This window comes from Dendrobium catenatum, unplaced genomic scaffold (assembly GCF_001605985.2).
Source record: "Dendrobium catenatum unplaced genomic scaffold, ASM160598v2 fragScaff_scaffold_898, whole genome shotgun sequence".
Taxonomy (NCBI): domain Eukaryota; kingdom Viridiplantae; phylum Streptophyta; class Magnoliopsida; order Asparagales; family Orchidaceae; genus Dendrobium; species Dendrobium catenatum.
In genome coordinates, this window is record NW_021319360.1 from 1,576,139 (window position 1) to 1,590,282 (window position 14,144).

The 14,144-nt window shown below is 39.7% G+C and overlaps 1 protein-coding gene across 1 annotated transcript in view; it reads left to right on the top strand.

Annotated features, from left to right (window-relative positions):
• The window catches only part of LOC110110501, a 24,398-nt gene extending 11,244 nt beyond the window's left edge, over positions 1 to 13,154 (top strand). The window contains exons 6-10 of the mRNA XM_020842005.2: positions 10,910 to 10,959; positions 11,076 to 11,168; positions 11,356 to 11,447; positions 12,665 to 12,771; positions 12,865 to 13,154. Of these exons, the coding sequence (XP_020697664.1) occupies positions 10,910 to 10,959; positions 11,076 to 11,168; positions 11,356 to 11,447; positions 12,665 to 12,771; positions 12,865 to 12,906 (384 nt within the window). The 3' untranslated portion in view covers positions 12,907 to 13,154. The remainder of the gene's footprint in view (positions 1 to 10,909; positions 10,960 to 11,075; positions 11,169 to 11,355; positions 11,448 to 12,664; positions 12,772 to 12,864) is intronic.
• Positions 13,155 to 14,144: the final 990 nt, after the last annotated feature.

Sequence of the window (14,144 nt, forward strand, 5' to 3'; positions counted from 1 at the left end):
GCGATTCGGGGCCACCGGCGGCTGAAATTCTGAAATTTCAGCAAGTTTATCGTTTCCGGAAGAACATGTTTTTGGGATCCGTTAGAAGAACGATGGCCGGAAAGAAGGTGGACGTCTTGGAAGGCGAAGTCGGTCAATTGAAAACCGATTTGGAGGAAAGATTTTTTGATTTTTCAAAATCAAATCACCACTAATAATGAAAGGTTGGAGGGAAAATTCACGGCCATGGAAGAGATGATGAAGAAATTACTTGAGATGAAGACTAATCCGACGACGTCGGAAGCAAGAGAGACTACCGGAGACCACGACGTAGGAGGAAATCCGAACCCGCTTAGGGGGAGGAGGAATCCGGATGTAGAGATCCTTGAGGGAGAAGACGACATGCCACCTCTAGAGCCACTTTCTAGGGAGGAGATGAGCATGGGAAATGATCGAAGAGGTGCTGATTTTAGCGGAAGAAGGGAATTTCAGCGTTGAGGTGCTGAATTTCAGCGTCGAGGTGCTGATTTTGAAAGGGGATGAGGGGAATATGACGACGAATTCGGATACCATCGCCGGAGGGAGGACTGGGACACTTGGGGAGCACCTCCTCTTCGAGGAATGGTGGGGTATGGAGAGTACCGAGGTAACGGAAGGGATCCGAAGGTGAGGAAGTTGAAGATGCCCATCTTTGAGGGCGAAGATGGCCATGAGTGGATCTATAAGTTGGAGCGTTACTTCGCTGTCAATGGGTTGACAGATGACGAGAAGCTGACGGCGGCAGGATTGTGTCTGGAAGGGAAGGCGTTGGCATGGTATTAGTGGCGAGACAGGAGGGAGCCTATTCGGAGCTGGTGAGAGTTCAAGGATTGTTTATTAGAGCGTTTTCGAGCTGATGGGGGAGGAGACTTCTATGAACAATTCTTTGCTTTGACGCAGGAGGGGATTGTGGCCAATTACCGGGACAGATTTGAGTACATGACAAGCAGATTGGATCACATTTCTGAGTCTGCCCTAGAAGGGAACTTCATGAAGGGGCTTAAACCGGAGATCCGAACAGCAGTGAGAGTGTTAGAGCCAAGGAACTTAGGCAAGGCCATGGAGCTTGCACAATTGGTGGAAGATCAGAAGAGATCAGAAAGAGGAGCTCGAGACAACTACTCAGGGGGATCGTACAAGATGACTACTGCTGTATTACCCTCCAAAGGGGTAGTCCCAGGGAACCAGAGGGAGGTGCCCAAGGAGCGATCTAGTGGAGGGGGAAATGGGGGGCAGTTCAAAAAGCTGAGTGAGAAGGAGTTGCAGGAAAAAAGGGCAAAAGGGGTTGTGCTTCAGGTGCGATGAGAAGTACATGCCGGGGCATAGGTGCAAGGACCGATCTCTTCAGGTTCTCCTCGTTTGTGAAGACGAGGAAGACGAAGAGGGAGGTGGGAATGACCCTGAGGTGGAGGAGGAGAAGTTGCATCTGGACGTAGCAGAAGTCTCTTTGAACTCAGTAGTGGGATTCACTTCGAGTCACACTATGAAGGTGAAAAGAGAGATCTCTGACCGTGAGGTGGTGGTGTTGATTGATAGTGGAGCAACTCATAATTTCATTTCCACCCAGATCGTGGAGTCGCTGGGGATGGAGCTAGTGGATACAGGAGGCTATGGGGTGATGATGGGCACGGGAAAGGTGGAAATGGGTAGAGGAGTTTGTAGAGGAGTGGTGCTAAAGATTCAGGTGATCCAGGTGAACGAGGACTTCCTTCCCTTGGAATTGGGAAGTACTGACGTCATCCTAGGGATGAAGTGGTTGCGTACATTGGGGGAGACTAAGATCAACTGGGGGACACTGAGGATGGAATTGGTGATAGGGGGGAGAAGGAGGATGATTTAGGGTGACGCTGGGTTGACCAAGGCTGGGGTTTCTCTCAAATCCCTAATCCGAGCCATTCAGCAGGAGGGAGGAGGCTATTTGGTGGAATTGCACAGTTTGGAGGGAGCAAGAGTGGAGGAGGGAGGAGACATACCCCTCTATGTTCAACCCTGATTCAGCAGTTCCAGGAGGTGTTTCAGCCGCCTCAGGGATTACCACCGCAGAGGGAGCGAGAGCATGCTATTGTGTTGAGGGACGGGGTTTCACCCATCAGTGTACGTCCTTACCGCTACCCTCAGTTCCAGAAAGATGAAATTGAACGGTTGATTAGAGATATGTTGGAAGCAGAGATCATCAGACGCAGTATCAGCCCTTTCTCTAGTCCCGTTCTGTTGGTAAAAAAAAAGGATGGCAGCAGGCGATTTTGTGTGGATTACAGAGCACTCAACAAGGAGACTGTACCTGACAAGTTTCCTATACCCGTTATAGACGAGCTGTTGGATGAATTAAGCGGGACTGTGATATTCAGCAAGATAGATTTGAAATCGGGTTACCACTAGATTCGAATGAGGAAGGAAGATGTTCCCAAGACAGCTTTTAGAATACATGAAGGCCATTATGAGTTCTTGGTGATGCCTTTTGGTCTCACCAAAGCCCCCGCTACTTTCTAGACCCTGATGAATAAGGTTTTCAAACCATATCTCAAACGGTTTGTGTTAGTATTTTTTGACGACATCCTGATATACAGCAGATCAGAGGTCAAACATTGGGAACATTTGAAAAAGGTGTTAGAGGTATTGCTGGAGCATCAGTTGAGGGCAAATTTAAAGAAATGCTGCTTTGCACAAGCCAGTGTAGAGTACTTGGGTCATGTGGTATCAAAGGAAGGGGTGGCAGTGGATCAATCCAAAATTGAGGCGATGCTACAGTGGCCACTACCAAAAAGTCTGAAGGCGTTGAGGGGATTTCTGGGATTGACAGGGTAGTACAGAAGATTTGCAAAGGGGTATAGCACCATAGCTTGGCCACTTACGGAGCAGTTGAAGAAGGATGATTTCTCATCGGGAGAAGCAGCCACATCAGCATTTGAGAGCTTGAAGAAGGCAATGACTACAGTGCCGGTCCTAGCTTTGCCAGATTTTACTCAGACATTCATTTTGGAGACAGACGCATCCGGATATGGATTGGGTGCAATACTTATGCAAAATCGGATGCCCATCACTTATTTCAGCCAGGTATTGACTGCTCGAGCAAGGATGAAATCAGTATATGAGAGGGAATTGATGGCCATCGTGTTGGCCATCCAGAAATGGCGGCCCTACCTACTTGGAAGACACTTCATTGTCAGGACAGATCAGCGGAGCCTGAAATTTCTTCTGGAACAGCGGATGGTGACGGAAGAGCATCAGAGGTGGTTGTCTAAGTTACTGGGGTATGATTTTGAGATTCAGTACAGGCCAGGAGTGGAGAACAAGGCGACAGATGCCTTGTCCAGATGTATGGAGGAACTACAGACAGTTGCCCTATCCATTCCTCTGATGCTTGATTGGGAGGCCATCAGAGAAGAAAGTGCTAGAGATGAGAGTTTGAGAAAGATTAGGACTGAGTTAATGAAGGAACCAGGTAGCCACCCGGGTACTCACTGGAGGGAGACAAACTGCTGTATCAGGGGAGATTTGTGATGCCCCGGACGTCGATCCACATCCCAAACCTACTCCAGGAGTTTCATGGGAGTGCAGTGGGGGGCCATTCAGGCGTACAGAAGACATACAGGAGGCTAGCTGGGGAGCTGTACTAGAAAGGGATGCACAAGGATATTGAGAAGATGGTAGTAAGTTGCGAGATCTGTCAAAGGAATAAGTATATGGCCATATCTCCAGGAGGACTACTACAACCATTGGCTCTACCGGGGAGAGTGTGGGAGGAGATATCTATGGATTTTATAGATGGGCCGCCCCGCTCAGATTCACAGTGATACTGGTAGTGGTGGACCGGCTGACCAAATATGCACTCTTCATTCCACTTAGACACCCCTACACCACAGTGGCAGTAGCTGCAGCATTCATCAGGGAAGTGATCAGACTGCACGGAGTACCAGAGACGATCGTATCAGATAGGAATAAGGTGTTTCTCAGCCATTTTTGAAAAGAGTTGTTCGGATTACAAGGGACAGTTCTAAAAAGGAGCACAGCTTACCACCCGTAGATGGATGGCCAGACAGAAGTAATCAACATGAGCTTGGAGACGTACCTGAGGTATTTTGTGTCAGAAACTCCGAAGCTATGGGCTAAGTGGCTATCCTGGGCAGAATATTGGTACAACACATCGTTTCATTTTGCTTCACAGATGACCCCTTTCAAGGTATTGTATGGAAGGGATCCCCCACACTTGGTGCATTTTGGGAGTAGCAGCACCCCTGTTTCGTCAGTAGAAGAGTACTTAGAGGAGAGAGCCCGAGTACTTGAAGAGCTAAAGAGGCTTCTGCTGAGAGCACAACAAATTATGAAGAAGCAAGCAGATGGGCATCGGAAGGACATACAGTTTGCAGCAAGGGAGAGGGTGTTTCTGAAGCTCCGATCATATAGACAGAAGACAATCGCCAACAGGAGGAATGAAAAGCTGGCTCCAAGGTACTTTGGGCCATATGAAGTGCTGGAGAAGATTGGGACAGTAGCATACAGATTGAAACTACCTCCATCGGCAATTATACATCCAGTTTTTCACGTGTCACAATTAAGAAAAGCCATTGGGGAGTACACCGCCAATTCCGAGCTACCAGTGACCCTGACTGAGGAGTTAGAGGTGATTCTAGAACCTATGGAGCTAAAAGGTGTTCGCCAGAAAGAAGATAAAACTAAGGAAGTGTTGATCTAGTGGAAGAACCTTCCTGACTATGACTACGAGGCTACGTGGGAGCCATACGGGAGGATGAAACAACAGTTCTCTGATTTTCACCTTGAGGACAAGGTGATTCTTTGGGAGGGCGGTAATGTTACGCCAGCCCAGGAGGGGCCGGCTGGACCGGTCCAGGAGGGACCGGTCCGGGTCTATTCCAGGCGACATAATCACCTCACCCGAAGATCCTCCAACCGCCGGCCATGGCTCCCTAGCCGCCGGCCTCACCTTTCCTCCCACCCTCTTTGGGATTTCCTAATTTGGTTGGGTTAATTTAGGGAATGATTTGAATTTGAAATTATTCAAATTCAAAATTCAAATTCTTTCCTAAATTAGTGATTCTATTTTAGGAAAGTTCTTAATTTACATCCATTTGAATTTGAAACTTAAATTGGAGTGAATTATTTTCTTCCCTAATCTTTAAACCAAATTAAGAAGTCTTAATTAACCTCATTAAATCCCCCTCTCTCATTAATTCTAGCCATTATTACTCCCTTATTAACTCCCCAAATTAAGCCCCTTTCAATCCAAATTTCATGACATTTGAATTTTGAATTCTTTCCAAATGACTTGTTCTTAAATTTGGAAACTTTCCTAATCTTTTAAATCTGAAATCAATTTTCAGATTTAATCAAATAGCTAATTGATTGATTGGGCCCACCTCTAATTTAATTCAATTAAATCCTATCCTTCCATCCCCCTTTGGACCGGCCCCTCTCCCTCCCCCTTTCCTTTTATTTCTTACCTTAATTAGAAAATCAATTAGGTAAGATTTAAATCTCTTATTCTCCCCCTCCTGGACCGTAACCTTGCTTCCAAACCTGTTTCTTCATATTCCTGAGTGTTCTCCTTGGCTGTTTTGAGATTCCAGCAAAGGAAGCTCCATAGTTTTGAACCTATAAACCTTCCTGTTGCTGTCCAAAGAAGGACAGCTTGCTGCCCATCAACTCCAGCAAGAATTCCTTTACCGTATCACCATCGGGAAGGCTTCAAACAGCTGTCCAGGATCTTCCCAAGACCTCCAATATGCTGTCCAGAGTTTCCCACAGCAGTTTGCTGCTGTCCAGCCCCTCTAGGAGCGACCGGTGCTGCCTAGAACTGCTCGGAACCGCTGTCCCAGACGTTTAGGAGTTAAGCCTCCTCCCCGTTCTACATCACATTCACCGGAGATTTCGACATACTTACCATCGGCGGAATCGTAGATCGACGGCTACGATTCATAGTTTCTTTTTATGATGTTTTAGTGCATTTCTTTTAATTATTTTTTCAGTTTTCCACTTTTACCCCTATGAGGGATTTGTGTCATGTTGTAGCCTGAGGGCATTTGTGTCTTTTACATTTTGTGTTTTGGAGGTCTATATATGAAGGCCTAGTCATTGCATTTTTTTTTCTAATGATGATTATGAATGAGAATTCCACTTTCTTGCTAGATCTCTTTGTGAGTTCATGAGAGGAGAAACCCTAGGTAGGTGAAAGCAATACCCGTCAACCTTTGGAGGATTCCAAGGTTCGCGGTTCTACGATCTCTTTTCTTTTCCTCTACATCCACCTCTTCTCCTAGCCATCTACCTGCCGGCCTCCCTAAAACCCCTCCCCATTTCTCCTCCTAGAGCCGGCCCTACCCAACCTGACGGCCACCCTCCCCCACTTGGCCGCCCAAGCCGTCGGCCCCAATCCACCCGTCGGCCATCCCTCCACTACCCCACCGAAAGTTCAACCGCCGGCCCATCCCTCCATTAATCCCTAGATTTGAAATTCAAATTGAATTTCAAATAGTTTCCTAATCCAATAAAGTCAAATTAGGAAAGTTTTAAATGAGATCCAATTCAATTTTGAATTAAATTGGATTTTATTTCCTCATAACTAATTTGCAAAGCTAAATTAGGAAGCCCATAATTATTTCCCCAATCCCCTCTCCCTCTCACCTTGCCGCCGCCCCATGCATAGGCCTCACCACCACTTTTGCCTTTTATTCTCCAAGCCGACATTGGATTTGAATTTGAAATTCAAATTCCCTCTCCCCTCTAATTAATGCATAAAATATGAACTTAATTTCAGATTTATAGTTTTGTCCACATACTTAAAACAAACCCCCTTCTCCCTCCTCAATGTGGCTGGCCCCATTAACTCCCCCTTCTCTCTCCAATTAAGTTCTTAACTCCACTTAAATTCTCCCTAATGTCATCCTAAACCGCCGCCCCTTTCCCTTTGTGGAATAATTTGAAATTCAAATTATTTCCTCCATTCCCTCTTAGGAAAATCTGAATTAATTTCAGATTTTCTGAAAATCCCTTTCCCCCATTCAAACCCTAGCTCTACCCGCCCCTATCCTCTCCTCTCCTCCTTACTGCTGGCTCCCCTCTCTCTCCGCCGCCCTTCTCCACCTCTCCTAACCGGAGGCTCCACCAAAGACCTACACGGATGCTCTTAATCTCATGGATGGCATATCCAGAAGTTGATCACAGATTCATTTACAACTCTCAAGAGGAAATCGACATCATTAAATCACATTTCTTCGATCCCGGGTTTGGATCCGAAGGCACCGTCAATGAATACATGGAGCGTATTCTTTTTACTTTGGTGGACGTCATCGACGAGCAACAACCTACAGAACAATGGAAGATCACCGGACGACCACCCATCTCTCCAACTCCGGCCAACTCTATGTTGATCAAAACCGCCAACATCCTCTGTCTTTCAGTGGCATCACTTGGCTTGCTAACCCTTGTCCTCTGCTAACCCTACTTCCAAGGAGTGATCGAGAGGGAAACTCGAAGGTGAAAGTTCTATTTGTTATGTGCCGGATTAGTGTTAATTGCATATTTGTCTTGCTATCGTCTTGTTATTGTCTTGAATTGTTCTTTTAATCTATCGTGTAACCGCATACTAGAAGCAAGTTAATAACTACGAAAACTGAAGATCCTAACATAGTGAAACATTAATCTTATAAATTCATTGCTAAAACAAATTTCTTAATAAAATCCTGCAAGTCCATTGATCGTATCACATCAAAGTGCATGATCTATTTTTTCAAAATTGGAAGGTTGTATCCTCCATTTCACCCACGGGAAAGGTTGGTCAACACCTTTAAGAAGGGCTGTCCAAGGAACCTTGATCGAGAATAACTCTAATTCCTGGCAAAGGTTGTCTACCCAGTGATGAACTTCATTAGGGTTGAGTCTTCTTCCAAAACTATGTCTAAAGAAATTATCAACGTCTAAAATTCTTTGATTTAGTTTGTACGAACTGTTTGAATCGTTATCTCAACTTTTGTCATCGAATTACCTTTCGTGCATATGGTCAATGTGATGATAGTTCTTCAAGATGGCTTTGAACTAGCTTCAAGTCATCCTCGTTAGATTGTAGCTCCTTGCCCACTTTCCACTGCATGAGAGCATGGACAGATTGCTTCAACTTTTTGAAAGCAATCTTTGTTGAATGATTGTAACTACAAAAAGAAAAGTAGGCCTTGAGATGCTTGAATCACGTTTCTCGACGTCAATTGTGTCATTGTAGTTTGACAACTTAAGCTCGATGTCAATCTTGAATGGTAGTCGGGTTTCCTATAAAAAAACTCCAATGTGTGATCCTCTTAATATTCCATCTCCTTGTCATCAACAGGATTTTCGTCATCTGGATTGACTCACCATAATATCTCGTATAGGTTAGTGTAATACCACTTTTCGTCATAATTCCTTGATGTTGTGAAGCCATGAACTATCAAAACATCTGTTTCAAGGCCTCCAACCTGCTTTTAAGTCAATCAGGATTTATTGTTGTTGATGACATCCCCGCTTGATTGAATATTAAATTAGCCTCTTGACTTATATTTAGATTTTTTCAGTTTCGGTATGGTTGTTTTTTGTCTTCGCCTTTCCCAAACAATCATAACATGTGCATCTTCGATATTAGAAAGGTGGTCCAAAACCACAGGAATCACGTAAGCAAGACCCCAATCTTGGAATTTAGAGTGGGAAATAATTATGGTCAAGCCCTGGATGATTACGTCCCTTCTACTACTCTTTGTTAACAATAACTTGTTGTCCACATAATAAATCATTATTTTGGGATAGTTTCAAGTTAATTGGAACATTCCCAAGCGAAGCCCGATTTCTTGGCTTCCTTCCCTAGCTTGGGGTTGCAGGTCTTTGCTCGAACCAAGGGGAAGAGAGGTAGGAGAGATTGTCCAGCTGTTTTTCTTCTTACTGCAGTCACCAGAAATAGAGCGCATGAGCGAAAACGATGGTGTGGAGCAGAAAAATTCTAAATATTTAGTTGGAGAGCTAAAATCTAATTTCCATTGCTTCAAATTAGTCTCATTTATGCTAAAAGAGAGAATTTTAAATCCCTAATCACTTTTAAATTTGAAAAGCTTACAAAATTTATTCTGGAGTCCAACTAATTCCTAAGGGAATATTTTTTTCAGAGCCTAAAATCTATAGAATCTAGGAATAAATAAGAATATGGTATATAGAATTAAAATTCAAATGAAAATTATTAATCAAATTCATTTTGGGACCAAACTATCCGGCCTTAAAAGGGATCATCCTTCCTTCTTTGGGTCAGCCTATCTGATAGCTGAAAAGTGTATTGGCAGGCAATTACTCCACTATCGCTGACCTGATCGTCTGTTGGTGCTGCCATTGATTTGCCTTGATTATTTAGATTCACAATCGAGACTGGATTCGTATTCTAATTGCCGTTCATGTTCAATATGTTTAGAAGTTCCTTTTTTATTTCAAATCTACTTTTAATGTAGTTTTAGATTAAATTTTAATGGCATACTCTTTCAATTTCAAATTTATATTTTGACACTTGTTCAATTTTAGGTTCAAGTTTGTTTCAATACTAGATTCAATTCCTCTCAGAGGTCCAAGTTTTGATATGATTTTGTGCTTAGTTTTGATTATAGATTCACTTTTTGACTCTTGTTTAAATATAGATTCATGTTCATAAATATGTTCTAATGTAGTGCAAATCAAATGTAGATTCATGGTGTGATTCTTGATTATATTCGACATCTAATACTTTCTTGAAACAAGATTCGTGAACTACAAATTTTTTTATTAGATCACACTTAATTATATATGATATAAAAAGTGCAAAATTGTGCAGTATGTGATTAAGAACCAAACCAAGAAAGGTTTCTTGAAATTTTTAATGTTATATGATAAATTAAAGAACTCATAGCAATACTAATAAAAAAATCTTGATAGTTTGAATTAAGATAAATTGAGAAGGTAATAATTCATGAAGCCAAGACAAACCAGCTTTCATGTAAAGTGTCTTCGTGAATCATTATAAATTGATGCATTGTATTTTAAAAACATGTTGCAAAACATTGTGTAAAAATGGCACATGGTTATGTAATTGCACTTAATTCATTTTTATGTCTCATAAAATATTTATCTTATATTCTTTTGTCCAAAATGTCTTTCTAAACATATTATTTTACATAATAAAGTTCCTTCATATATCTTTTTGTGTTCATTTTCATTTTTGTTATGTGCAAATAATAAGACCTATGAGAATATTGTTTTTTTATCTCACATCTGATGGATGAAAAATATGTTAGTATGCAATACCAACAGTTGGCCTTCATTCATAAACTTAAACTTTTGGATTAAAAAAATGTGGTTTAACCACTGTTGTATCAAGTCCAATTTTGTCTTCTATTTGATTTCACACTCCCTATTAGTGTTAATGGTTCAATTGAGATTGAGTGGTTCATGTGATTTGTGGCTCTCATGGTGGCGCCTTCAATCATGGTAAGTATGGTTCAAGAGCGGGTGGCTATAATGGTAGGTTGGATTTTGTGGACTCTTAGTATATGATATTTGATGAACTTGAAAACTGAAAAGTTTTTGTTTGAGTATGAGTGATTGTTAAGGCATGAGGGAGTATTGGTTTTAATCTCACATCAGACAATTGAAATATATATTTGTGTAGAAATATCAAGTTGGTTAGCTCTCATGCACAGGCTTAAGTTTTTTTTTTTTGAAAATAGATTTACCGTTGGTATATCAGACTCGACTTTGATATTTGTTTGTTTGTTTGTACTTTGTAGCATTCAATTTTATGTTTACATGTATCTGATATGTTTGAAGATGAATTATACATCTCATATAAAATTTTCATGTATTCTTTTCGTTTTTTCGCATTGTTATTCCGTTTCAGACTGATGCTTTAATACGATTATTGCCATTGATTGGCTCCTCAAGTATCAGGTAATACCTTCATACTTTTATTGCAAAATTTGAAGAGAATGCAAAGCAAAGCTTCTTTTTGGCACTAAATGAATGATGATATTAGCTTCCCTAACTTGTTTTCTTTTGCATGCTAGCACTGCTTGTCTAGTTGGCATTACAGGTGTTTTGGCCCCGGTACTTGAGGAGACGGTGTTTCGAGGTTTTTTTATGGTATCCTTGACTAAGTGGTAAAATTCGAAGCACCAACTTACTTTATTCACTACTTGACGTGTATGCTACAATCATTATATTCAGCTTGGTAGTGCGTACTTGTTAATTTTCCTTAATGAAATTTAACTTTTAGGTGCTTCCTAAGAAACCCTCATCAAATTTTAAAATTGCTCTGATAATGTGTAGACTAATTTTGTAATACAGGTTTCCAACGCCAGTTTCAGTTCTTCTCAGTGCTGCAGTTTTTGCTCTTGCACACCTCACTCCTGGAGAGTTTCCTCAGCTATTTGTGCTCGGTAAGTTTGAATGGTTTGGTTTTAAGTTTTTCTTATATAGAGATTAGCTTAGATTTAAAATTTATTATAAAACTTTAGTTGTATGACTTAAAAGTATGGAATATGTGAGATAAATCATGCTAAGGCATGTGCTGATTTGGATTTAATGTTACATCGGATTAGTAAAAAATATGTTGGTTTAGAAATACCAAATAATTGGTCCTCATCAATAATATTAAACTTCTGGGATAGAAATAAATTTGACTATTAGTGTATCTGGCCTAACATTGATATTCTTTAGAGGAATTCGTTGGCCATAAAATTGAGGTCGAAAAGCATAATGGTTCAAAGAATTTTGGGCTTTTAACATGTCAACTTCCTGGTCCGCTGACTGATTTCAACCGAGCCACCAAGCAGAGGAAACTGAGAGATGAAGAGAGATTTTTCTCCTGATTGAGCACCACCTTACACTGTAGGATTGCATGCTCTTATGGGAAAGTGGGAATTTGATCATCTGTAAAATACAAAGAAAATTTATTATCAACAGTTATTTAAGAATTCAGCTTTTTGAACTCTAGATAAGATGTTGATCAGTCAAAGCACTTAACAAAATAGATTCTAGATTTTCAAAGTTAAGGTTCTGTAGAGTAAAAAGTCCTGATTTTGAGAGAACTAGGCTTCGTTTGGATCGACTTTTTTATTGCTTCTTAAAACAGCTTTCTAGTTAAAAAATTAACATTTTTGTCCTCTACCTATTTTTTAGTATTTATTAATATATAAGAGTTTTTAGGCAATTGACTCGTCTAAAATTTTAAAATACTATGGTTTTTATGCAATTGCCCGAGCATAATTAAACACATTGTGTAAAGGTGTCATTGTTAGGGAACGATGAATCAAATACAAAGAGAAATAGTTAATACAATCCAAAAATATCCTTTCAACCAAAATTTTTTCCGGGGGTTTCGCTCCCTGCTTGCGGTGAATGGCTTTTGGCAAGTTTACTGGATGTGATAATTGTTTAGATTTTTAGGCATAAATTAATCCTCAATACCAAAAAACACTAGATCCTGCTTAATCCATGCTTGTATTTGGAAAAACTTTTAACAGCTTCTTTATTGTTGTTATTACCTTCAGTTGCTTATGTAACCTTAAATTATACTTTTGATGATTATAATCTGGATACATTATCAAGATTATTGGATTAAAATTCATCATATCTCTTATCAAAATCAAAACAGGGACTGCTTTAGGGTTTTCTTATGCTCAAACGCGCAATCTTCTCACTCCCATCACCATTCATGCATTTTGGAACTCTGGAGTGATATTATTACTGACATTTCTTCAGGTAAAAACAAAATGTTTTCGAAATCATCAAAAACTTAGATTGTTTAGACTTTCTATTATCTAACCTTTCCTGTTTTGGGTTTGCACTCTTCAGCTCCAAGGTTATGATATCAGAGAGCTATTGCAGACATCTTGAAAGATATTGATAGAGATCTCTTATTTCGAGAAAGACGAAGCAGACAGAAAAACAGAACAGGGAGAGAAATTTGTGCTTATGGTGTTCTTATTTTTATCTCTGTGCTTATGGTGTTCTTATTTTTATCTCGTCTTGGACGTTGAGATGATTTATATGACACTAAATAGTAGTTAACTAAAGTTGATTTATATCAGGTAATTGGATTTATGTCCCGTTTGATTCTTATTGCACAAACATATTGAGAGCATGAATGTTGATACTTATAATCAGAGGATTATGATTAATCTGATTTTGGATAATTTGAAACAGGGATATGAATCATCAAAGTACTCGTCATCCTTAACAAACAATTTTTATCTTGGAAGGAAGTGCTGTAAAAATAAAAGAATTTCATCAAAGAATAAGAGAATTCCAAACATTCCTGTAATGCCCTATTGCTGATAATGAGAGAAGGATCATAATGGTTCATCGATTCTTTATAGAAGATCAAAATGATTTTCAATTATATTAGATGATCATTTTGATTATTTTAAGTCTTTAAAAAGAAATCATAAAATTAATAGTTTTATGGTGAGATTACTTTGATTTGTTTTTAAAGAATTGTGGAATTAAAATAGTTCTTTAATATAATTGAGAATTATTTTTATCTTTCTTAAAAATTTAAGTGATTATTTTGATTCTTTTTTGGATTATTTTGATTCTTTTTTGGTTGATAATGTTATATAGAGAAAGAAGAGTGTGAGCTAATCTTAAAACATAACTCCACCCCTAAATCTATAAGCATAGAGATTACTTTCATCAGTTTCATCTACTCATGCTTGTGTCAACATCTTGAATCATAGTCTTCATTTTAGATTGTTTTATTGCTACTTCTAAAATAAATTTGCAATACAAAAATAGTAATAAAAAAGCAAGAAGTCTAAGTTTTAGGCTTAGACAAATTTTTGACTTAATTAGAAAAAATAATAAAAAATCACTTTATTTATACATATAGAAAAGTATAATTAAAATTGTGATTGAAAAACAAATTTTTTTAATCTCTAAAAATAGAAAAATCTTAACGGCCTCAAATGAAGCATTAGTTTGAATTTGGGTTCTCTCTACAATAATTGCACGGTGCAGTTATCCTCAACCTCACGTCAACATTTAGTTATCGTTAGAATCTGAATTTAAACGGCAATCAGCCATTTTTTTTCTTCAGGTATTAGAGTTATTTTATTAGAAAAAAAAAAAATCAA